At 33.4% G+C, this 24,414-nt stretch overlaps 1 protein-coding gene across 1 annotated transcript in view; it reads right to left on the bottom strand.

Moving 5' to 3' along the window:
* Window positions 1-5,414: 5,414 nt before the first annotated feature.
* The window catches only part of LOC132552662 (uncharacterized), a 36,851-nt gene continuing 17,851 nt past the window's right edge, over window positions 5,415-24,414 (bottom strand). Inside the window, exons 5-15 of the mRNA XM_060216851.1 lie at window positions 19,296-19,455; window positions 17,806-17,866; window positions 16,150-16,232; window positions 14,676-14,774; window positions 9,441-9,631; window positions 8,465-8,651; window positions 8,121-8,234; window positions 7,497-7,619; window positions 6,907-7,091; window positions 6,289-6,390; window positions 5,415-5,934 (exon numbers count right to left, since the gene is read on the bottom strand). Coding sequence (XP_060072834.1) covers window positions 5,415-5,934; window positions 6,289-6,390; window positions 6,907-7,091; window positions 7,497-7,619; window positions 8,121-8,234; window positions 8,465-8,651; window positions 9,441-9,631; window positions 14,676-14,774; window positions 16,150-16,232; window positions 17,806-17,866; window positions 19,296-19,455 — 1,825 coding nt within the window. The remainder of the gene's footprint in view (window positions 5,935-6,288; window positions 6,391-6,906; window positions 7,092-7,496; window positions 7,620-8,120; window positions 8,235-8,464; window positions 8,652-9,440; window positions 9,632-14,675; window positions 14,775-16,149; window positions 16,233-17,805; window positions 17,867-19,295; window positions 19,456-24,414) is intronic.

Genomic DNA, 24,414 nt, shown 5'->3' on the forward strand with positions numbered 1-24,414 from the left:
GAAATCACACCAGTAATATATATAATGTATATTGTTGATGATCTCTGCAGCTAATTTTTGTACTCTGTAAAAAAAAAAATTCTGCTGTTAACTGGTAGCTATTCTTTTATGAATAACACAGAAAGTGTAAAGTGTTGCAATGTAGGGAAAGGGTTTCTCCTTAAGAATGCTTTGGTTCTCTTGACAAAAGGCTACAATATAAAGGATGTTAGATTAAAAGCATTATTTACTGGATTATTACTTCTGTTAGAGAGCTTAGGAAATAAAATGTATGCTACTGTCTAGATAAGCATGGTACATCCAAACATACAAATCTTAATTGAGTGGAATAGATATACTGATACTGTAGTACTGATATTTATATGATATATTACATACTACCTGTGTACAAGCATTCTTCTTTTATTAGCTATAAATGTGCCAAATATATGAAACAAACTGTGATTTAATGCATTCTTTACTCCTGTTTTAAGATTTCAGAAGAGTAAAACTTAATTATTAAAAGTTGAAGGGACCAATTAAGATCAATATTCAGCAGGACTGACCACCTCAATAGTTGCTGTTAAAACTTGATGGTCCACTAATTGTTGTGAGCAAAGGTTTAAAAACTTACTCTATGCGTTCAACTTATTGTATTCATTCAGGTATGTAGATTTGTGCTTTTACATTGAATTATTGTGTATCTAGACGATATCTACAAAATGTCTGACACTAACTTTATTATTGCTTTTATCATGTGTTCCAATGATTTGGTGCTGAAAAAAATTACACTTTACCTATTGTGACAGTGGAGAACCCTGATGCATTGTCATTCCTCAGAATAATTTCATTTAAAATTATTTTCATGGACAATGACTTGTCGTTACAGTAAATATCATAATTTGTCTTCACAAAAATTCTTTTATAGACTGATTATGGAGGATAAATAAGACTTAATAGCAACAGTACTGTAAAAAGAAATATATTATCTGATATAGCTGCTTATAACAGTACCGGTAATTGTCAATCTGCATGTTAAGACCATGTGAAGGGTTTCATCTTATAACATTCACTGATTGCATCATGAAATCAAGCACATTCTTAAAAATATATTGATGAATGCATTTTTCTAAATTTTAGATATGTAGAAATGTCTTTTTAAATGTTATTTTTGAAATGTGGTATAAACAATAAACATCCACTGTGCACTGATCTGTTGTTTGAGATTTTTTGTGAACTGATCTTAACCCAACTGAGCAAGTTCAAAAAGATTATTAGAAGTTATTTAAGACGTTATCACAGCAATCATACTCAAATGATTATTGAATTCTTACGAAATATATTGGATGTAAGTCTATATACAGGTTGCATTTGTCGATCCTAAATATTCTTGAAGAAAGCAGCAAGTCATCACAATCACGGTTTTTACTCGGTATGGCCTGATGTCAAAACTAGCTGCATTTCCTGTATGTTGGCCATTGTAAATTATTCTAAACAAGTCAATTCTCCTGTAGGGAATGCATGAATTCTTCTATATAATTCTATACTTCTGTTGGGAATCTGTGAACTATACAATGTTTGATTACATTTTTCTCCTGACAGCCATGACATGGGTGACGACTAGAAACCTAACCCGATAGATCTACCGATGTGAGAGAGTAATGATCCACAAGTCAATGTGTAACAATCCTTGTATAATGACAACAAATGTACAAGGTAATGATGACATAGTGTGATGGCCATATGTTGTCATGTCCTGTTTGTAATTGCTACAGGATATTATGGCAACTGGAGTGATGGCTGCAGGGTGTAATAGCTAGAGTGTGACTGGCACCCCCACACCCCTCCTTTGATATCTATGGGCAAATATCTGTTGTTCAACTGTAGTTATCACAACTCTACTAAGAGTTTGACTAAAGCAGTGTGTAATAGCCATAGAGTTTGATGTCCTCTAGTACATGTTTAATGGTCAGAATGTGACGTCCAGTATACATGTGCAATGGGCACAGAGTATGATGTTAGTGTATAATAGCTACAGGGTGTGATGTGTAGTGTGTAGTAGCTACAGGGTGTGATGTTTAGTGTGTAGTAGCTACAGGGTGTGATGTGTAGTAGCTACAGGGTGTGATGTTAGTATATAATAGCTACAGGGTGTGATGTGTAGTGTGTAGTAGCTACAGGGTGTGATGTTTAGTGTGTAGTAGCTACAGGGTGTGATGTGTAGTAGCTACAGGGTGTGATGTTAGTATATAATAGCTACAGGGTGTGATGTGTAGTGTGTAGTAGCTACAGGGTGTGATGTGTAGTAGCTACAGGGTGTGATGTGTAGTAGCTACAGGGTGTGATGTGTAGTGTGTAGTAGCTACAGGGTGTGATGTTAGTGTATAATAGCTACAGGGTGTGATGTGTAGTGTGTAGTAGCTACAGGGTGTGATGTGTAGTGTGTAGTAGCTACAGGGTGTGATGTGTAGTGTGTAGTAGCTACAGGATGTGATATGTAGTGTGTAGTTAGTGTAATGTGTAGTAGCTACAGGATGTGATATGTAGTGTGTAGTTAGCTATAGGGTGTGATGTGTAGTGTGTAGTAGCTACAGGATGTGATATGTAGTGTGTAGTTAGCTACAGGGTGTGATGTGTAGTGTGTAGTAGCTACAGGATGTGATATGTAGTGTGTAGTTAGCTACAGGGTGTGATGTGTAGTGTGTAGTAGCTACAGGATGTGATGTGTAGTGTGTAGTAGTTACAGGGTGTGATGTGTAGTGTGTAGTAGCTACAGGGTGTGATGTGTAGTGTGTTGTAGCTACAGTGTGTGTTGGCAGAGTGTGATCACTACAGACTGTGAATGTCCACTGTGATAACCATATAATGCCCAACCACCATATAGTATAATAGCCTTGTTCTTTAGTAAATGTAGAGCGTAGAAGAATAAACAAAAGCATGCCATGGACATATCATAATTTATTGGTTGAGAACCAGAGAAGTGACAAGACATAACAGCTTATATATATAAACATATAACTGTGCAATAAATAAATACTAGTGTAACAACTATCATGATATACATAAAAGGTGAAAGACACTTGGCAAGATTATATAATGCTGCTTGAAAGGTATCGCCTGACTCATCACACTGAAAATTCTCTCTCTTAGTACATATTACCTGAGTATTATAGTATAAAATACAGCCAGGTATGTGTTTATAGTAACTGTGTAATGATGTGAATTCAACCATCAAGTGATATGTGTTAAAAAATCATGATAAGTAGAGTTGATACTTCAAGTATATATGGTGTGTTATCACAGATGTACACACTAATATACAGGAAATCACAACTCTCCTAAGTTATCTGAAATAGAGAATATGAACAATGGTATTGTTTTGATATCAGTAGATACACAAATAGATTTCCATGTTTTTTTTATGAAAATGATTACAACATTGATGATTGGCAGACATTCTATTCATACAAAGTCCTTAGTATTTGATATCTTCAGATCAAAAGTTGGATTGTTAAATTCTAGATGAATAGAGCATAACAGATTTTAAGGAAAACTCTCCAGATTAAAAGACTGAAATACTGCCCTTCAGCTTTATTCTCTTGTTCAGTCACTGTTCCATTCATCTCCCTTCACAAATATTCTTCATGCAAACAAGTTTTAAATGAAACGACAAGTGTAAATGGGTATGATTGAAGTGTCCCTTTCTGTATTCTACCCAAAAGAGTTGATGAGAACGCTGTGGAAATGTTTCTTATCTAAAGGTCAAAGGTAGAAAAAAGGGCCAATCTAGCTTCAGAAAATAACTTTAGATATCAAGAGAATACATTTTTAAAGAAATGAGTGGTTCATTACACTGACATTGTATTTGCCTATATGCCAACAGCTTACTTGTTTTTATAAAACGTTATCTATGTTTACTGTGAAAATACAGCATACCAAGTTAAATCACCTGCAAAGTCACTTCCTCTGCAGCTGAACAAGGGCCCTACACAAAATCTGACAGTAATCTTCACCTCTGTGACTTTAACATTCACCAGCTGAGATTAATCTTCAATTTTTTTTATTTTTTTTATCTTGACAAAGTATGAACCAGTTAATGAAACCATTAACTTAGAGCTTTGTTACCTTGACCTTGGGCCTGTAACCTATTTTTGATTATGACTTACACTTTTCAACAAATTTCATGAGAGTATGTATAACATGCAAGTTGTATAACTAGCAGGATATTTACAATTGTTACCATAATAACTGGTTTGCTAAGTTAACGGTGAGGACAGATCGTCCAAATGCAAACATGTTCGAGATATTTATGTTCTTCATCCAAATCTGCAGAGTGTCGTCACAGTGTAACTATGCATTCAAAGACAAGTAAATAAATCAATGCTAAACTAAAAACGTTGAATGTTACTTGTCTATGAATGGAAACATACAAAATTTTATCAAATAAGAAACATGACTTTTCAGCGTATAAATGTAATATTTTATGATATCTAACAACCACAAGGAAGATCAATATTCACAAATACACATAAAATATAGTATCATAAATAAAGCCTAAGGGGACATGTATTTTATCAGGAAGACACGAACAGTAAATATGTCAACAAACTGAACACAAATTCGTCAATACTTAGAGACAATGTTTATAGGCATGTAAAATATCACAGATAGCTTTGTATTATAATCAATTACTGGGATTTTTTGTCACTTAAAACAGATCCCTACTCTCATTTCTTATCATTTTGCTATAATAATTCCATTCATATTTAATTATATTAAGCATTGGAATGCTTGTAAAATATACATCATTTGTGCCAGACACAGCATATAAAACAAGACACTGCTTGTGATAACACCATGAAGATTTTAACAGTGTACCAGCTCAAAGTATGCAAATTTCAACAGAAAGAATGCTGGTTGTATGTGTTTACAAATATACAATTTTCAATGTCAAAAAGTAAAGGATTTCTCAGGGAAAAAACATATTAATGTTTCATGTAAAATTCATTGAATATTATGTGTAGATCATCAAGGTACCGCCTGATAAGTTAACACGGTGCAAATACTTCCTAGCATTCTCATCTGGATATTCTAGTGGTACTAGTAAAGGAAGTTATGAGACAGATAATAGGATTATAACTAAGCGATAACAGTCTGGACAACAATAATACTGGGTCTCTTCATCACAGAACCCTATAGTTTAACTTTTAGTGACTAGTGGTCATTTACACAAAACTGGCAAAAATGTACCACATAAACATTTCCTAAGATGATATATTTTGTCCTTTACTATGATAAAAGAACTATATTTTATCATCACAGTTAATGCAAGTTGTATTTGAATGAACTGAATTTCATGAAACCTCTAGTGTATATAGAAGCGACACATACTGTGAACATAGAATTATCTTCTAGTAAAATGACAAATAGTCATATTATCTACTTTCTGTCACTATGACCTCTGGAAGAGAAGGTTTGACCTGTGATGTCTTCATCAATTTGTCAGGTGTTCCTTTGGTTTCTTTTGGGTAACTACTAGTTCCCTTCATTTCCAGGGATGTATTCAATTTTTCGTGATTTTCTTTAGATCCTTTAGGATTATTACTAGTTCTGTGAGTGTCCTTTCCTCTGGGTGAACCAGAGGATTTAACTTCCTTTTCCCTTGGAGTGTTTGCAGGAGTGCCATGTAGAACCTTGATTTTGATTGATTTAGGAGTTCCAGGGAATTCCTTCCCCTGATTTGAACCTGCAGAAGTCGAATGAACATCTTTGGAGGGCGATTTGGAAATATTACTGTCATCATCAGCAGTTCTGTTTCTTGTCTCTTTCTTTTCCTGGTAAGTGAAATCCCATATTCTAATTTTGTCCTTTGCACCTGTTGCTATCCTTAACTCATCAAAGCGAATACTTTTAACAGATCCCACATGTCCTTTGAAGGTACGCACACTTGTGCCCCTGTTGCCAAAGAAAAATAAATTAAGTGGTTTACAATGTTGTTATGATATACATAGGATGTGAGGTTTTGACATTAGGATATCTGTTCATAAGAGATTTCCCACTCCTGCAATCAATATTAAGTGGGTAGAGCAAGATTTTTCTTCATCAAGGAATAAATAAAAAAGTTAGGAAACAGCATTTTGCATTAAAACAGCAAAAAATTAATTATGTATTAGATGAATTATAATAATATGTAATTTCTTGTTAGTTACACCTAGGTAATATGTCTTGTAATTTTCATATTATTCCTCAATGAAGGCAATACATATGGAGTCTTATCGTGAACACCACCTTCTGACATTAGGGTCTTACTTTTGTATGTCCCAGTATTTGACCATCCCATCTTGACCAGCACTAATGATGGTCCCAGTCACTTCCTTTGTGTCGTCCATCTTTAGTTCTAGAGTCTCTATTCTGAAATACATAATGACAAATATACAACATGAACTAGACAAATATTGATGGATAAGAAAATTCAATAGGCTGAGATATAGTTTTTATATATGTTTGTTCAAATGATCGACCTTGACCCACTTTCAAGGTCACAGATGACAAATGGGTTAAAAACCTAAAATTTCCTTTTTCAAAACAATCACTAGGTCCTGGGTCATGGAATTTGTGTAACAGCAAGCTTGAGTAACAGGATTTCCAAGTTTGCAGAATACTTAAGAAAAAGTCTTTTGCATAAGTTGTAGAACAGGCGAGCGATTCAGACCCATATGGCCTTTGGTTGTTGTTCCAAGTTCACAATTGACTAAATGAATAAGCTCCAATGCAATGTTAAGAATATTATCAGCTTTTATGCTGATACATATAAGTTCAAACGTATGTGACATATGTTCCTAAGGATGTGATGATTTATTCATAGACCAACAATTCACAATTTTTTGATCCGACCAATACCATTCAAAATATAGTTTCTTCACAAACCTTTTTTCATGCTCCTCATATGTCTTCATCAGTTTTGGTCGTTCCAATCTGTACAAACATATTGTTTCACCATAACTACAGGCCACATAGCCCTTACTGTAGCTGACAGACATGATAGAGGTACTCTGGCTCACCCAAATCATCTTCTTCTGAACACCTGTTTGTGTGTCCCAGATCCGCAGAGTCTGATGGGAGGAGAGATGTGGAAAAATTCATACGGATTATTTGATAAGAACTAGAAAATGTCTATAAGACATGTATGTTCCTGGTCCCAGCAAAGAAGGATCTGATCAAATGCAGAACTTGATATTAGGATTCTAGGTGGTAAATATGAATAAAAAAGTTAAGAGGATCATGTGATATGACACTGATTAAAGAACAGGATGTGCTGAGATAGACATACATGAGTAAAACTATGTGCCCCAGTCCTCCCTGTATATATATAGCTAAAGTGAAACTGAATCACTTATATTCTCACAGTAAAAACTCCAAAGATGGTTTGTGCCCGGACCAGGTGACTTTATTATGATCAGTTAATGTATTTGTCAGTTTGATTGGTACTATGTAACACGATGTTCTGTAAAACTTACACGGTCCGCTGAACCTGTTATAGTTAGTGTTCCATCTTCACTTAGGTCGACAGCAAACACAGCCTCTGTGTGACCATATAGGTTGTGTATCAGGTAACATCGAGATATGTCCCAAATTTTAGCCTGTACATAAAACAACACATCAACTGAGACAATAAATACCTTACATATAGACAAATGTGTAAAGGACCTGCTGTATAATCTCTGTTCAGTAAGTCTGATTTTCATCTTCCTTGTGATGAAAAGTTGTGTAGGTAAAACTAACATTACTTTCTGTTAGTGATTGTCAACATTTTACAACAAAGTATTTACATTCAAATTCACTGACAAATTGGTCCAACTTTAACCAAACTTGGTATAAATTTACACCATATACTGTACACTTAACACATTTATCTTTTACAAAATATCCTCCAGAATTTACAACACTGAAAATAAGAGATACTGATAAAGTGGACTTTTAAAAGACCCGTTTCTCATTTAGTATGACTGCTATTCAAAGCAAACCTGGAATAAAGTAACTGTAAAGTATGACAACAGAGTCCATGAAATACATTTTATGAATTTTATTATTTTTGAGTATTGTTGGGCCACCAGGTTCTGTTACCCACTTTGTTTACTCACCGTCTTGTCCTGTGAAGCAGTCACTAGAATGTTGTTGTGTCGAACCATTGCCCACACTGGACCATCGTGAGCAAGCAAGGTGCGGACAGTGCTCCCTGTCCGTAGGTTCCACACCTAATAACAACAGTATGTATACAAGCTAGGTATATTTTGTTCAAGTAAAAAAAGATGTCTCTTCTCTCAGGTTATCAAAACTTTTCTTATCAAGCAGTGACAAAGGAATTTTTTTTTCCTTTTGCCCCAGATGTTTAGACATTTCATGGATTTATTTCAGTCTATATTATAAGGCATCGTTAAGATAAAGAAGATTTAAAGAAATAGAAATTTTAGTGATTGGTAAGTACCTTAATTGTCCCATCATATGACCCACTGACCAGGAGGGTCTCTGTGAAGAAGTTGAGGCACCATACTCCTTTGTCATGTCCCTTAAGGACCTGGAGAGGACGCCCAGTCTTTATATCCCAGATCCGTATGGTCCTGTCCTGACTACCACTTGCAAACAACCGGTGGTTGAAGGTTACTGTCTCCACTCTGAAACAGAATCATTAATGTTGAAGGCATATCTACTACAAAGTCAGCTGTAAAAGATCATATGTATATAAACTTAAAGGGACAACAAAACTTAAATCAGCTAACACCGGAATCTTTGCTCTGGTATAGTCTTTGCTTGTTATGGAAAGAAAAATCAGGTGTGACACGGATGTAGACAGGACAGTTGCAAATATGGATAAAGGTCACTGTGTTCCAAAATAGTATTAAGAATTTAAAATGTGTTCACTTGTGGTCATTCATTCTTAGATCCACTGAGAACAAATCCTTTAATTCTAATAGAATACTGTTGCATTCATTCCTATAGAAGATCCTAAAAGAGGTCTGCAAAAGAAAACAGCGTACCCAAGGCCAGGTATTGATACAATGGCTGTACATTGTAGATCACAGTATTAAACACATCATTGCCATCAAACTGATGATACAATCTTCACCAGGAGGAAAAAATGTACAAGAAAGAAATAACGTAGTAAAGAAGACATGCTATTTGCTCTTCATAAACAAAGTCAGAAGAGCAAAGTTCAGGAACCTATTAGTCTGAAAGTTTCAGAAATACACTTAAGGTCATTCTAATACCAAAAATGTCCAGTAACTTTATTACTATCTCATGCACTGTATATACCTTACTGTAAATACGCTTCACACTTTTCATTTCTCTGATGAAGGCGACAGTGCAGTCAATAAATGTCACAGATAATTTTCTGAATTCACTTGACACAAAATCAGGTGTTAACTATTTTGGCCAAATTTATATATGAGTTGTTGACTTACGTGTCAGAATGTCCCTTGAGGTCCAGTGTACGACATGAGCCACTGTTCCAGTTCATTTTTAGATGCATATTATCCCTGTAGATGTGTTTCCAGCACGGATTTGTAGGTATAGGGACCAGGATTTGGACTTCTTCACACTTCCACCCCCAAAGCTTATTAGAGTTTGCCATGGCATACCATGCCTTACTCACCTGTTAAAGAGAAAGATATGCATAGCAAAATCATATACCAGTCACCCTGTATAAAGTTTCCGTTATTTTAGGGAGGAAAGGTAAACAATGATTCATGTAAAATATGGTGAAACAAAGTTACCTATATCCAGTTTTAGTCAGAGACAAATAGAAAGATTGTAGAATGTACTAGGCAAAATGTAAAGTACACAGTAAATGGGTTAGAGTGTGGAGAAAAGGATATTATGGCAATTAAGTAATGACTATCATTCTTTGTATTGGATCTGAAACTTGTATGAAGTATTGTTATATTGCATGACCTATCCTTTAGAAGGATCATGTTGCATTTACAAAAAGTGGCCAGAAGCTTAACCTCAAAAGTGCTGCAGCTCTGAGCAAAATACAAGGACAACGCTAACAACATGAAGATATGATATTATTTCTGAAGTTTTGACAAAATGGTTTGACTTGGGAGTTGTCAAACATTGTACAAATGTGTGACAGCTAAATGAACTAACTGATGGACAGTCAGTAAAACTGTGTATCATATATTCTTTTAAGGTTAGAGTGGTTGGTAACTAACACCAGGTAATTCTACAATATCAGCCTGTTAAGATGATATATGTTGTGTAATGCAAATAAATGTTTAGTGATAAAAACCAATGCTACAATACAAATTTTGTGGCCTTGACTCTGTTGTCGTAGTCATATCCATTTAAATTGTTTTTGAGAAACTGCTACTTTACTTAGTGGTTCAAAACTGTCATTTGATATTTATTGGTACAACTTTCGTATCCGGGCTTGCACAAAACTTCATTGAGACACTCCAAAGTTAAGCTCTGGGTATAATATAAATAAATCAATGAATGAAATCCATTGTAACTACCAAGCTTTACGGATTAAACACAACCTCATATCATACAAACCAAATGTTTCTGTATAAAACAGAAATTCTGCAACAGTACATTACAACTGCAGTAAGATTTCCCTTGGAAAAGCGTACAGTTCTACAGTAAATTTTAATGACATTCCTACAAATTACCTTCACTCTTTTTATGACCATGAATTGTTAACCACCTGATGGTGATCACCCCCACAGTAGAACAATATCTACAGAATTCCTCTACCCTATCAGGGAACCTGGTTAAAAAGGATCAATTAACCTGATTTTTCATTCTTATTTCCTTGTTGATTATCTACCTGACCTAGTGACTTGGACATAAAACACATACAGGTAGAAAAGTGCCAGGTGTAAATACGTAATTATTGACCATCAAAATAACACTGGTTAGATCTTGTGTAGTTTCCTTTACATAAGCTAATAATGTATTTCTACCCCTTAAACCATGGTGATTTACAATCAAAATCAGGGATTAAATGAACACTAAACTTCTGGTTATAAGATTTAATCCAAGGCTGAGAAATCTTATCAAAGGCTAATGTTATGTAGGCACTAAGTTTCCATTGATAAAACATTAATACAGATTATTACACCTACACAACTACAGTGGGCAACAAATCTACCACACTCCCCAGTCATGAAAATAATTAGGTAGAATTCTACCACTGGACTGACACCTCTTCTGTGCTGTGTGTGAAGTTTGCGGATAAAATATGTACACTGTCATGCATGTTCCCAGAAACTGCTCCAGCACTAAATTCAGCATATCGGAGAGAACCTTGGGGCTGACCTAGGGGGAGATAATAATCCCTATTTTTCCAAGAACTGAGACTTCTGCTGACCCATCTGATCCCTGAGGGGGTTACTGATGATGATGATGATGATGATGATGATGATGATGATGATGATGATGATGATGATGATGATGATGATAATGATAATGATCAAGGCATTGTCCAATCGAGTGGGTTACTAATGATTTCCCATTACTATATGTACCTATACTGGTATACATCCTATTTTACATGGTCAGTGCATTAGTTGACATGATTTTAGACATTAGGTGACTGTTAGGACAGCTAGGGAATCCCCTTGTGTCTATTATTAACCTTTGGTTAGACATACCGGTAGATATCAAACCAGGCAATATACTATAATGAATTCCTGACACTAAACAGCCATGGAGTGTACATAATGATGATGATGTGGTCTGTTTCAGCTGATCCTCAAGGTTCCTTTACAACACTTCTAAACACTTTTATATTGGAACATGATACTGATGATGGTGGTGGTTTATTAACAAATGGACTTTAAATGGATTCCCATATTATGCTTTACTTTTAACTGATGTGTCATTAAGAAATGATATGATCCATTCACTATGTCATGACCTCTCTATCAAAAAGTTAAAAATTGAAATATTGTCATCCATGCCCACAAACCAAGCCATTACAATACAATCTTGCATTGTCACCTCCTTTCCTCATTTAAGCATCATAAATGTGCAAAATATAACATAATATTGTAATACTGTCTCAAATAATAAATGCTCCAAGTAAAAGTTATAACTGCATTTAAACAACTTAAAGTTATTAACACATTTAACCAACCTAAGTTATTAACGCATTTAACAAACCTAAGTTATTAACACATTTAACCTACCTTACTTCTTAACACATTTAACCAACCTAAGTTATTAACGCATTTAACCAACCTAAGTTATTAACGCATTCAACCAACCTAAGTTATTAATGCATTTAACCAACCTAAGTTATTAACGCATTCAACCAACCTAAGTTATTAATGCATTTAACCATGAATTTAACCAACCTAAGTTATTAACGCATTTAACCAACCTAAGTTATTAATGCATTTAACCATGCATTTAACCAACCTAAGTTATTAACGCATTTAATCATGCATTTAACCAACCTAAGTTATTAACGCATTTAATCATGCATTTAACCAACCTAAGTTATTAATGCATTTAACCAACCTAAGTTATTAATGCATTTAACCATGAATTTAACCAACCTAAGTTATTAACGCATTTAACCAACCTAAGTTATTAACACATTTAACCTACCTTACTTCTTAACACATTTAACTAACCTAAGTTATTAACGCATTTAACCAACCTAAGTTATTAACGCATTCAACCAACCGAAGTTATTAATGCATTTAACCATGCATTTAACCAACCTAAGTTATTAACGCATTTAACCAACCTAAGTTATTAATGCATTTAACCATGAATTTAACCAACCTAAGTTATTAACGCATTTAACCAACCTAAGTTATTAATGCATTTAACCATGCATTTAACCAACCTAAGTTATTAACGCATTTAATCATGCATTTAACCAACCTAAGTTATTAACGCATTTAATCATGCATTTAACCAACCTAAGTTATTAACGCATTTAACCAACCTAAGTTATTAACACATTTAACCTACCTTACTTCTTAACACATTTAACTAACCTAAGTTATTAACGCATTTAACCAACCTAAGTTATTAACGCATTCAACCAACCGAAGTTATTAATGCATTTAACCATGCATTTAACCAACCTAAGTTATTAACGCATTTAACCATGCATTTAACCAACCTAAGTTATTAACGCATTTAACCAACCTAAGTTATTAATGCATTTAACCATGAATTTAACCAACCTAAGTTATTAACGCATTTAACCAACCTAAGTTATTAATGCATTTAACCATGCATTTAACCAACCTAAGTTATTAACGCATTTAATCATGCATTTAACCAACCTAAGTTATTAACGCATTTAATCATGCATTTAACCAACCTAAGTTATTAATGCATTTAACCATGCATTTAACCAACCTAAGTTATTAACGCATTTAACCAACCTAAGTTATTAATGCATTTAACCATGCATTTAACCAACCTAAGTTATTAACGCATTTAACCAACCTAAGTTATTAATGCATTTAACCATGCATTTAACCAACCTAAGTTATTAATGCATTTAACCATGCATTTAACCAACCTAAGTTATTAACGCATTTAACCAACCTAAGTTATTAATGCATTTAACCATGCATTTAACCAACCTAAGTTATCAATGCATTTAATCATGCATTTAACCAACCTAAGTTATTAACACATTTAACCTACCTTATTTATTAACACATTTAACCATCCTTAGTTATCAACACATTTAACCAACCTAAGTTATTAATGCATTTAACCATGCATTTAACCAACCTAAGTTATTAACGCATTTAACCATGCATTTAACCAACCTAAGTTATTAATGCATTTAACCATGCATTTAACCAACCTAAGTTATTAACGCATTTAATCATGCATTTAACCAACCTAAGTTATTAATGCATTTAACCATGAATTTAACCAACCTAAGTTATTAACGCATTTAACCAACCTAAGTTATTAATGCATTTAACCAACCTAAGTTATTAATGCATTTAACCATGAATTTAACCAACCGAAGTTATTAACGCATTTAATCATGCATTTAACCAACCTAAGTTATTAACGCATTTAATCATGCATTTAACCAACCTAAGTTATTAATGCATTTAACCATGCATTTAACCAACCTAAGTTATTAACGCATTTAACCATGCATTTAACCAACCTAAGTTATTAACGCATTTAACCAACCTAAGTTATTAATGCATTTAACCATGCATTTAACCAACCTAAGTTATTAACGCATTTAACCATGCATTTAACCAACCTAAGTTATTAACGCATTTAACCATGCATTTAACCAACCTAAGTTATTAACGCATTTAACCAACCTAAGTTATTAATGCATTTAACCATGCATTTAACCAACCTAAGTTATTAACGCATTTAACCATGCATTTAACCAACCTAAGTTATTAATGCATTTAACCATGCATTTAACCAACCTAAGTTATCAATGCATTTAATCATGCATTTAACCAACCTAAGTTATTAACACATTTAACCTACCTTATTTATTAACACATTTAACCATCCTTAGTTATCAACACATTTAACCAACCTAAGTTATTAATGCATTTAACCAACCTGTTTAAACAACTTCATTTATCTTATCAACAGAAAGTGTACAGAACACAATTGTTATGAATTTTAAGAATGAAAAACGGCTTGTCAAAAAGTAAATATGAATAACTCACCAGAGTGCACTTGAGTATTTTTTCAGGTGTCAAGTAGTACAGGATCTTCAGAGATATGTGCTCTGGTAGCATAGTTAGGAAATCTCGGTAATGTCGCATCTGGAGAATGAATGGTAATGGTCAAAGTTCATGTCCTATATAATCACCTGTATCTGTTCGTTTAGGTATGGGCACTGATCTTCCTAAATAATATGTATGTATTATAGTATTTCTTATTTCACAGGTAATTTAATCTTTTTTTTTGTCTTCAACACCCCATTTATGCCTAATTTTCTTGATTTCAGTTTTTACAAGAGATCTTGACAACTTTAAATGATTATTCTTTATTTGTTTTTCAAAAATATCTTTTCCCTTCTTGTATCTTTGTTCCTCTATTTTTGCTATTTAATTATATGAACTTTGAAAATTTCTCTTAAGAAATAACATTAATGATCTTTAACTGTCAAATCCAAGATGGTCGCCAGTGAGCCACTTACAGCTTTTTTATCAATTCCAAAATTGAAAGAGCACAATTACAAAGTCATGGTAACCTAACTATGAAATCTGTAAAAAGAGCCATCCATATTTCTTAAGAAATAGTGATAACAAACTCTCATTGTGAAAATCTGTCAGCCATTTTGCTTTTTTGATCAATTTCAAAATCAAAAGGCATGACAATTTAAGGAACAAAGGGTAACCTACATATGAAAATGAATAAGATCCAGTCTTCCATTATCAAAAATGAGTGATTACAGACTCCAACATGCACTAGCAATACAATTGTTACTGATACTATACTGTAGAGTAAGGCAAATCATTTCATGTATCACATCTATTCCTTTGATTTGCTGTATCACTAAGCTTAAATGGCCGAGTAGTTTACATGTAGAATATCATGTATGGAAGGAAATTAACATGTAGAAACAGGTTCCTGTTAATATTATTGATGTATCAGCTTAAATTAAAATGAAATATTGATATTTTTATCTAAAGACTACAGGTGTGAACATTTTCTTTTAAAATCAGACATAAAAACAACATTTTAACATCTTAATGTCCATTTGACATAAAAAATACTGACATGGTTTGATCTAAATCATACATCAAATACACAATTTTTTTTATTTTGGAATTAAAATATTCTTTTAAAGTGATATTTATATATATATATATCTAGTATATAACCATTCATCTTGAACCCATTCATAAAACCAATGTTTTAATCTTTAGAATTCATGGTCGTTATTTTATGGGTATAAAAAAATCATCATTCTTTCCTTTCTGTTAGAAATAAATAACTAATCTTATAACCTTAAAATAGACAAAAAAATCATAGCTATAAACAGAAGCTGATACAAGAAGAAAAATTTGTAATTTAAAGCCTATTCAATTCAGCATATCCTTCAACGTCCACATGCATGTGAATGCCATTTGTGTTGGATTAGATTTTTGCCTGTGAAGGTAGCCACACATTACGATAATCCTGTTGACTCACCGATAAAAAGCTGGATATAAAATAGTGTTGTCTGGGATCAAGCTTGAGGAGAAATTTGTGAAGAAATTCATTCTTCCTCACATCTGTAAATACAAACAAAGCAAATTGGAATATAAATGATGATATGTCAATATGTAGCGAGGTAGTTACAATCAATACTTTATCCTTAAGTCAACTGATATGATAACATCTAGAGTTAGTATGGCTTACAATTACTTGATATCTACTTAAGTACGATGTGTTAGAAATTTGAATGTCTGGGAATTTTTCAAGTACAGTCACAAAATGTTGGCCTGTTTAGATTTCAAACTTTGCTGTAATCTCTAGAAGTCCCAAAGAAATCCATTTTACAATATACTGACATTTATACATTTATCTAGAATGGAAAGCTCCAGAGAAGTAAATGCATTATGATAGTGTGTTTGTATTGAGTTTTTCAGTATTTTCTGGTCAAGTGAATGTTCTCTCATGTTATTCTACGAGTAAACCCCATACCTACATATATTATGGTGTCAAATATGTTCTTTCTGTAAATTACATTAATATATGATTGTAACAAAAGAACTGTAAAACACATACATACGAAAGTCTATACCATACATAATTACATACAGTTACACTCCTGCAGATCCTTTATCTTAAAAAAAAGATACTGAACTCATGCACTTCTTAAGACTATATCTTATTATCCCACAAAATAATCATTTTTGTGAAAGACAACAAGAGTGGTCCTACAGGTAAATGCAAGGCATATTTTTGTAGGTATTACGGTAGCTGTCTGCTAGTGTTGATAGCTGATATCATAGCTGTAAATATTATTCCTTGTATTTCCCTTTATATATGGAAAAGTTTACAGTAACTTACATTTATTTACATCTTAATAACTTGTTACATAAACACAGCTTATTTAGACCATATACATGTAATGATGATTGATTGAATACATGACCATTTGGTAACAGTATATAATATATAGATATATGGACCTATCTATTTATCTATGAAGTTAATATGTATATTTAGTGATGATAAAAAGAGTAATGATCTGACGTGGTGTTACTTTTCTTGGGAGTATGGTATATAGTGTGTAAGTATGTATGTATGTTTATCATTATTTGTAGATTTCCATGAATGGGTTGGTGATCACGAAGAGGATGAGACACTGATTCTTTGGATCAGTTCCACAAAGAAAGACAACTATAGCATTGACAGCAACTGTCAGTGAGGTGGCAGTCCTCAGGTCATCTGTTGAGCTGGAGGTCTTGTATCCAAGCACACCAGTGCTAACCCTTCTGCGTTGATCCATAAACCCACAGTTATCAGCAATGGAATGTGGAATCTGAATACTGAGGAGCCACCTGATTTTTCCAATGTGTGTATAAAGAATTGTACTGTGGCTGTGATACCAACTTATATGAATTATGAAATGACACATAGTTTTGAATGTATGATTGTATAGTTGTGAGTGTGTGTACATATATATAGTGTCTCTCCATAGCTACATTAGATATGAATATATTGTTAATAAACTTGTAAATATTGTATAACAAATCGTCCTGTGCTCTCTCAGCTACCGACGTCACACTATCCCCAACATAAAGGAAAAATCCTAGGATGCCATGAACACAAAAGTAAAGAATCACAATCCCTCCTCACCTGACCACTCTTCTTGGTACCAGTGTATCACAGACCACGCCTCCTCGTCTAGTACGTTCTTCTGTAATACATTACAAATTATTATAGTATATACTAGTAAGTTATTATTGTACCACAAATCAAGGATAAATCAAAGAAGTGAAAAATACTATCAATTAAAGATTCTTCCAATGCCAAAATGGCTAAGTAGGATTATTGACCTACATATCATAAATATATAGTTATACCACCTGTCTATCACTGCATCATATTACATCCTCACTAACATTACATTATTTTTCTAAATTACATAATCACAGGCAACATTACATCACCTGTCTAACATTACATATTCACAGATGCATACATCACCTGTCTAACATATACATCTTCACAAACATATACATCACCTGTCTAACATTACATCTTCACAAACATATACATCACCTGTCTAACATTACATCTTCACAAACATATACATCACCTGTCTAACATACACATTACCAATCTAACATTACATCTTCACAAACATATTCATCATTTGTCTAACATTACATCTTTAAAAACATAAACATCACCTGTCTAACATACACATCACCAGTCTAACATTACATCTTCACAAACATATACATCACCTGTCTAACATTACATCTTCACAAACATATACATCACCTGTCTAACATTACATCTTCACAAACATATACATCACCTGTCTAACATTACATCTTCACAAACATATACATCACCTGTCTAACATACACATCACCAATCTTACATTACATCTTCAAAAACATATTCATCATTTGTCTAACATTACATCTTTAAAAACATAAACATCACCTGTCTAACATTACATCTTCACAAACATATACATCACCTGTCTAACATTACATCACCTGTCTAACACTACATCTTCACAAACATATACATCACTTGTCTAACATACATATCACCAATCTAACATTACATCTTCACAAACATATTCATCATTTGTCTAACATTACATCTTTAAAAACATAAACATCACCTGTCTAACATTACATCTTCACAAACATATACATCACCTGTCTAACATTACATCTTCACAAACATATTCATCATTTGTCTAACATTACATCTTTAAAAACATAAACATCACCTGTCTAACATTACATCTTCACAAACATATACATCACCTGTCTAACATAACATCTTCACAAACATATACATCACCTGTCTAACATACACATCACCAATCTAACATTACATCTCCACAAACATATTCATCATTTGTCTAACATTACATCTTTAAAAACATATACATCACCTGTCTAACATACACATCACCAATCTAACATTACATCTTCACAAACATATTCATCATTTGTCTAACATTACATCTTCACAAACATAAACACCACCTGTCTAACACTACATTCTCACCAACATCTGTCTTACATTACACCTCTCCTGTCTAATATTGCATAATTACTTATCTAACAAAAATCATCTCTAAGCCTTGCTGTACCTACCTTTTTCTTTTTCTGCGGCTGGTTCTGGTCTTCCTGGATGAAACTGACGGAGGATTCCAGGGTATACCGGATAGATACTGGGAGGGAGCTGAGAGATGACCCGAGATAACGCATGTTTCCCTCATCCTGGATATGGCGACGGATTGGCATGTCAATAAATCTGAAACAAGTGTTTACAAAATGTTTGTGATTTACAGCCAGTTTGTTCAACACAGCAAACTATTTGTTGTTCTAATGTGTTAAAATTTGACTTGGAAGTAGCTAAGATTCCAAACATCAGTGTCCACATGTAATGTAGCCACACAAGGGACAATTTAAAATGTCGCTGATATAATAAGCTTGATTATAGAAACATTACAATGCTCCCTTGGGTTATGTGTTTTGACAGCTGGCTAACTTGATTAGTGAGATGATACCAAATTATTCAGTAGGTAAGTTTTGTTGATTTCTATTTCTTCAAACTGTTTTCAGTGTTTAACAACAACACCTTCAGAGCAGCTAACAAAATAACAATAAAACTTTAAAGAAACAGTAATCTAATCCAAGCATTCTAACACTTAACGTTTAAAAGGCCAAAAGTAACACCCTGAAAGATATGGGTAAAGTTCAAAATTGAAACAGCTGTATAAAATGAATTCAAACACACTGAAGTGGATTTGGTGATATATTTACAAGCACAATCACCTTACAATGAACACTGACAGTTTAGAAAAAAAAAAAAACCCACCTCTGATCCACATTCAATTATTGTCTACATCCATTGAGGATTCTGTTTTCAAAATAAACATTTGCTGTGTATAACTGTTGGATTCTAATTAAGAATATGAACAAATCTACTTAATCTTACCTTACAGTACCAGAAGGTTTTAACTATTTAAATTTGAAGGACCACATCCTGTTGTTTTATGTTAATTAAGAAGACAACTAACAGACAGGCATCTGACTGTGGGATAATGTATCTTGTACTTGGATGTGTAGAATGCTTCTGTAAATCAGGCAGTACCAAAGAAGAAAGTCTTGAGCCAGTCAGCAAAGAAGGGGAAGTACACTAATTGGTTTTGTACTATGTCAGATATATAACCTGGCCAACGCTGACTACAAAGGTAAATTACCAGTTGATTTGGTGTACAGAGAAAATAAGCAGAACAAAGAGTCTCTTGAAATCATATAAGTACAAGGGCCATAACTCTAGAAAATAAATTCAAGTGCATCTCCTCACAACAACCTGGCATTACTTCTATGTAGGAATCATTTTATTTCCATCAGCTAATGATGCTACTGTCCTCTATTTGGTTGACATTTGATGGCTGCTTTTAGAGGATACCATTTACAGTGTAAATCATTAACTTTCCAGTTTAACAATTTTACGCTGCATTCCTTAACCCCCTTGTTTAAATCCTTTGGTCATCAGGAGTTGAGTAAACACAATAGGCCAAACTTTTGTTGAAATCTACTTAGAAGGACAGACAGCAAATGATAATCAATTTGAGCACCACAATCATAAGGATGTCTGCTGGTACTTTGTAATAGCCAATGTAACTGGTCTTCAATCACTATCTATTTAATAACCTGTCTTCAACAAACTTACTCTAAAGAAGTAGTCTTCCTTACAATACACATTTGATTTCAAAAGACTGAGACATTAATTATATTTTATAAATCTTATATTAGAAGGAAGAAATATTAAACTGTATGTATTTACCTGTACAAATAGTTACACTGTTTGACACATCACCAGTACAACTCTAATATTTTTTGAGTTAATATGATAAAAACCTTTGAAGTTAATATGTTAGTATTTGTACTCATTTATCATCTGCCTACATAATGTGATGTTAAACCTCCCACATTTCCTACTTACCACATAAATACACATACCTCAAAGAACATCTAACCTACAGCATTCCATGAAAAATCTAATCCAATAAATTCTATCATTTTCAAGGTGTATTATATTTAACAGAAAACTGTTCAATAGGACCATACAGATTGATATTCATCTAATATATGTGCTGTAAATTTTTCATGAATGTTCAACAAAGGCAGCCAAAGCGAGTCCTTCCAATATTATTGACCTTTGGGGTTTCACAGGTGGGTGCTACCTATACTCTGACAAATGAACTAGGTACCTTAGCCTATCTTATCCACAGAAAACTGGCTATCAGGCTGATGGAGGAAAGTTTTACATCACATCAATGAGATTATCATACATGTTCCAATTGTTGACAGTTTTATATGTAATGTAAAATGTGGTTAGATTAAATTGAAGGGACATTAATTCCATGAAAACCTTACGCTGTCCGTATATAATGAACACATTCAAAATATCCTGTAAAATTATTCATCTGACCTAACAATAAAATCAAAATTGATAGGGCAATACAACTTTTCCACCATGATTTTGTAACTAAGATGTTGAATATATATAAAAAAAAAATAAAGATAGCATTAAAGTTTCTTTTATAGTTCAACACTGACATTTATATTACCCTTCAAATACCATAATCTTTTACATTTTTTATTTAGTTTTAATGAACAGCTAAAAATGGGATCATCATGGAAAGCGATACAACTTAACAATTAAGTAGACATCACGGTAAAACCATTTGTTTTGTTATTGATTGTAACATGTTTTATACATTTTCACTAATGTTTCTATGATATCCTGATATTCACAGTCAGTACACAATGTCCAGCTCGACCACTTCTTTCGTTCAGGAAACAATTCTTACATTTACCGCTGATAATGTTACATAATAGTTTTGAAAACGAGGCAGTACATCTTGTAAATACAATTACATGATGGCGGGCAGAAATGATAGCCACAGTAGTATCATACAGTAAGTAAAATCCTGTTTTTTCAATATCAGATTTTATTATGGGTGTCGCAAATATTATCTGATAATTCTTATGTCAATACAGAATTAAAAATATGAAAGACATTTATCACTAACATTGTCATGACTGATTCAGGCATATAGATGTTTTTACTCACAGGCAACGGTGTTTTGTGCACATGCATTATCATATATGATGTAGAAATTTATGTAATTATCGAAACTGTTGATGAACAGCTAGGGATTTCTTTTTACATAATTATTACTTAACCTCTTGATACGCATATTTCAGCGAAAAACAACTGTCACTGTTATACATTGTTATAGGTAATATACTTGATATTTTTTTGCAGTAAAAATAAAAATCAGTAAAAAAAAAAATGTTTTAAAATGATTTAGTTTCCATCAACTTAATAAATACTTACTGTAGTACAGAAGTACTGGTACAGTAACTTAGTTATAACAACACTATAGTACAGAAGTACTGGTACAGTAACCAAGCTATAACATCACTGTAGTACAGAAGTACTGGTACAGTAACCAAGCTATAACATCACTGTAGTACAGAAGTACTGGTACAGTAACTGTTAGTTATAACAACACTGTAGTACAGAAGTACTGGTACAGTAACTGTTAGTTATAACAACACTGTAGTACAGAAGTACTGGTACAGTAACTGTTAGTTATAACAACACTGTAGTACAGAAGTACTGGTACAGTAACTGTTAGTTATAACAACACTGTAGTACAGAAGTACTGGTACAGTAACTTAGCTATAACAACACTGTAGTACAGAAGTACTGGTACAGTAACTTAGTTATAACAACACTGTTGTACAGAAGTACTGGTACAGTAACCAAGCTATAACATCACTGTAGTACAGAAGTACTGGTACAGTAACCAAGCTATAACATCACTGTAGTACAGAAGTACTGGTACAGTAACTTAGATATAACAACACTGTTGTACAGAAGTACTGGTACAGTAACTTAGCTATAACAACACTGTAGTACAGAAGTACTGGTACAGTAACTTAGCTATAACAACACTGTTGTACAGAAGTACTGGTACAGTAACTTAACTATAACAACATTGTAGTACAGAAGTACTGGTACAGTAACTGTTAGTTATAACAACACTGTAGTACAGAAGTACTGGTACAGTAACTGTTAGTTATAACAACACTGTAGTACAGAAGTACTGGTACAGTAACTGTTAGTTATAACAACACTATAGTACAGAAGTACTGGTACAGTAACTTAGCTATAACAACACTGTAGTACGGAAGTACTGGTACAGTAACTGCTAGTTATAACAACACTGTAGTACAGAAGTACTGGTACAGTAACTGTTAGTTATAACAACACTGTAGTACAGAAGTACTGGTACAGTAACTGTTAGTTATAACAACACTGTAGTACAGAAGTACTGGTACAGTAACTGTTAGTTATAACAACACTGTAGTACAGAAGTACTGGTACAGTAACCTAGCTATATCAACACTGTAGTACAGAAGTACTGGTACAGTAACTTAGTTATAACAACACTATAGTACAGAAGTACTGGTACAGTAACCAAGCTATAACAACACTGTAGTACAGAAGTACTGGTACAGTAACCTAGCTATATCAACACTGTAGTACAGAAGTACTGGTACAGTAACCTAGCTATATCAACACTGTAGTACAGAAGTACTGGTACAGTAACTTAGTTATAACAACACTATAGTACAGAAGTACTGGTACAGTAACCAAGCTATAACAACACTGTAGTACAGAAGTACTGGTACAGTAACCTAGCTATATCAACACTGTAGTACGGAACTACTGGTACAGTAACTTAGTTATAACAACACTATAGTACAGAAGTACTGGTACAGTAACCAAGCTATAACAACACTGTAGTACAGAAGTACTGGTACAGTAACCTAGCTATATCAACACTGTAGTACAGAAGTACTGGTACAGTAACTTAGCTATAACGACACTGTTGTACAGAAGTACCGGTACAGTAACTTAACTATAACAACATTGTAGTACAGAAGTACTGGTACAGTAACTGTTAGTTATAACAACACTGTAGTACAGAAGTACTGGTACAGTAACTGTTAGTTATAACAACACTGTAGTACAGAAGTACTGGTACAGTAACTGTTAGTTATAACAACACTGTAGTACAGAAGTACTGGTACAGTAACTTAGCTATAACAACACTGTAGTACGGAAGTACTGGTACAGTAACTGCTAGTTATAACAACACTGTAGTACAGAAGTACTGGTACA

The sequence above is a fragment of the Ylistrum balloti genome, unplaced genomic scaffold (assembly GCF_031769215.1).
Source record: "Ylistrum balloti isolate Yb309-2 unplaced genomic scaffold, AGI_CSIRO_Ybal_v1 Utg370266, whole genome shotgun sequence".
NCBI classification, from domain to species: domain Eukaryota; kingdom Metazoa; phylum Mollusca; class Bivalvia; order Pectinida; family Pectinidae; genus Ylistrum; species Ylistrum balloti.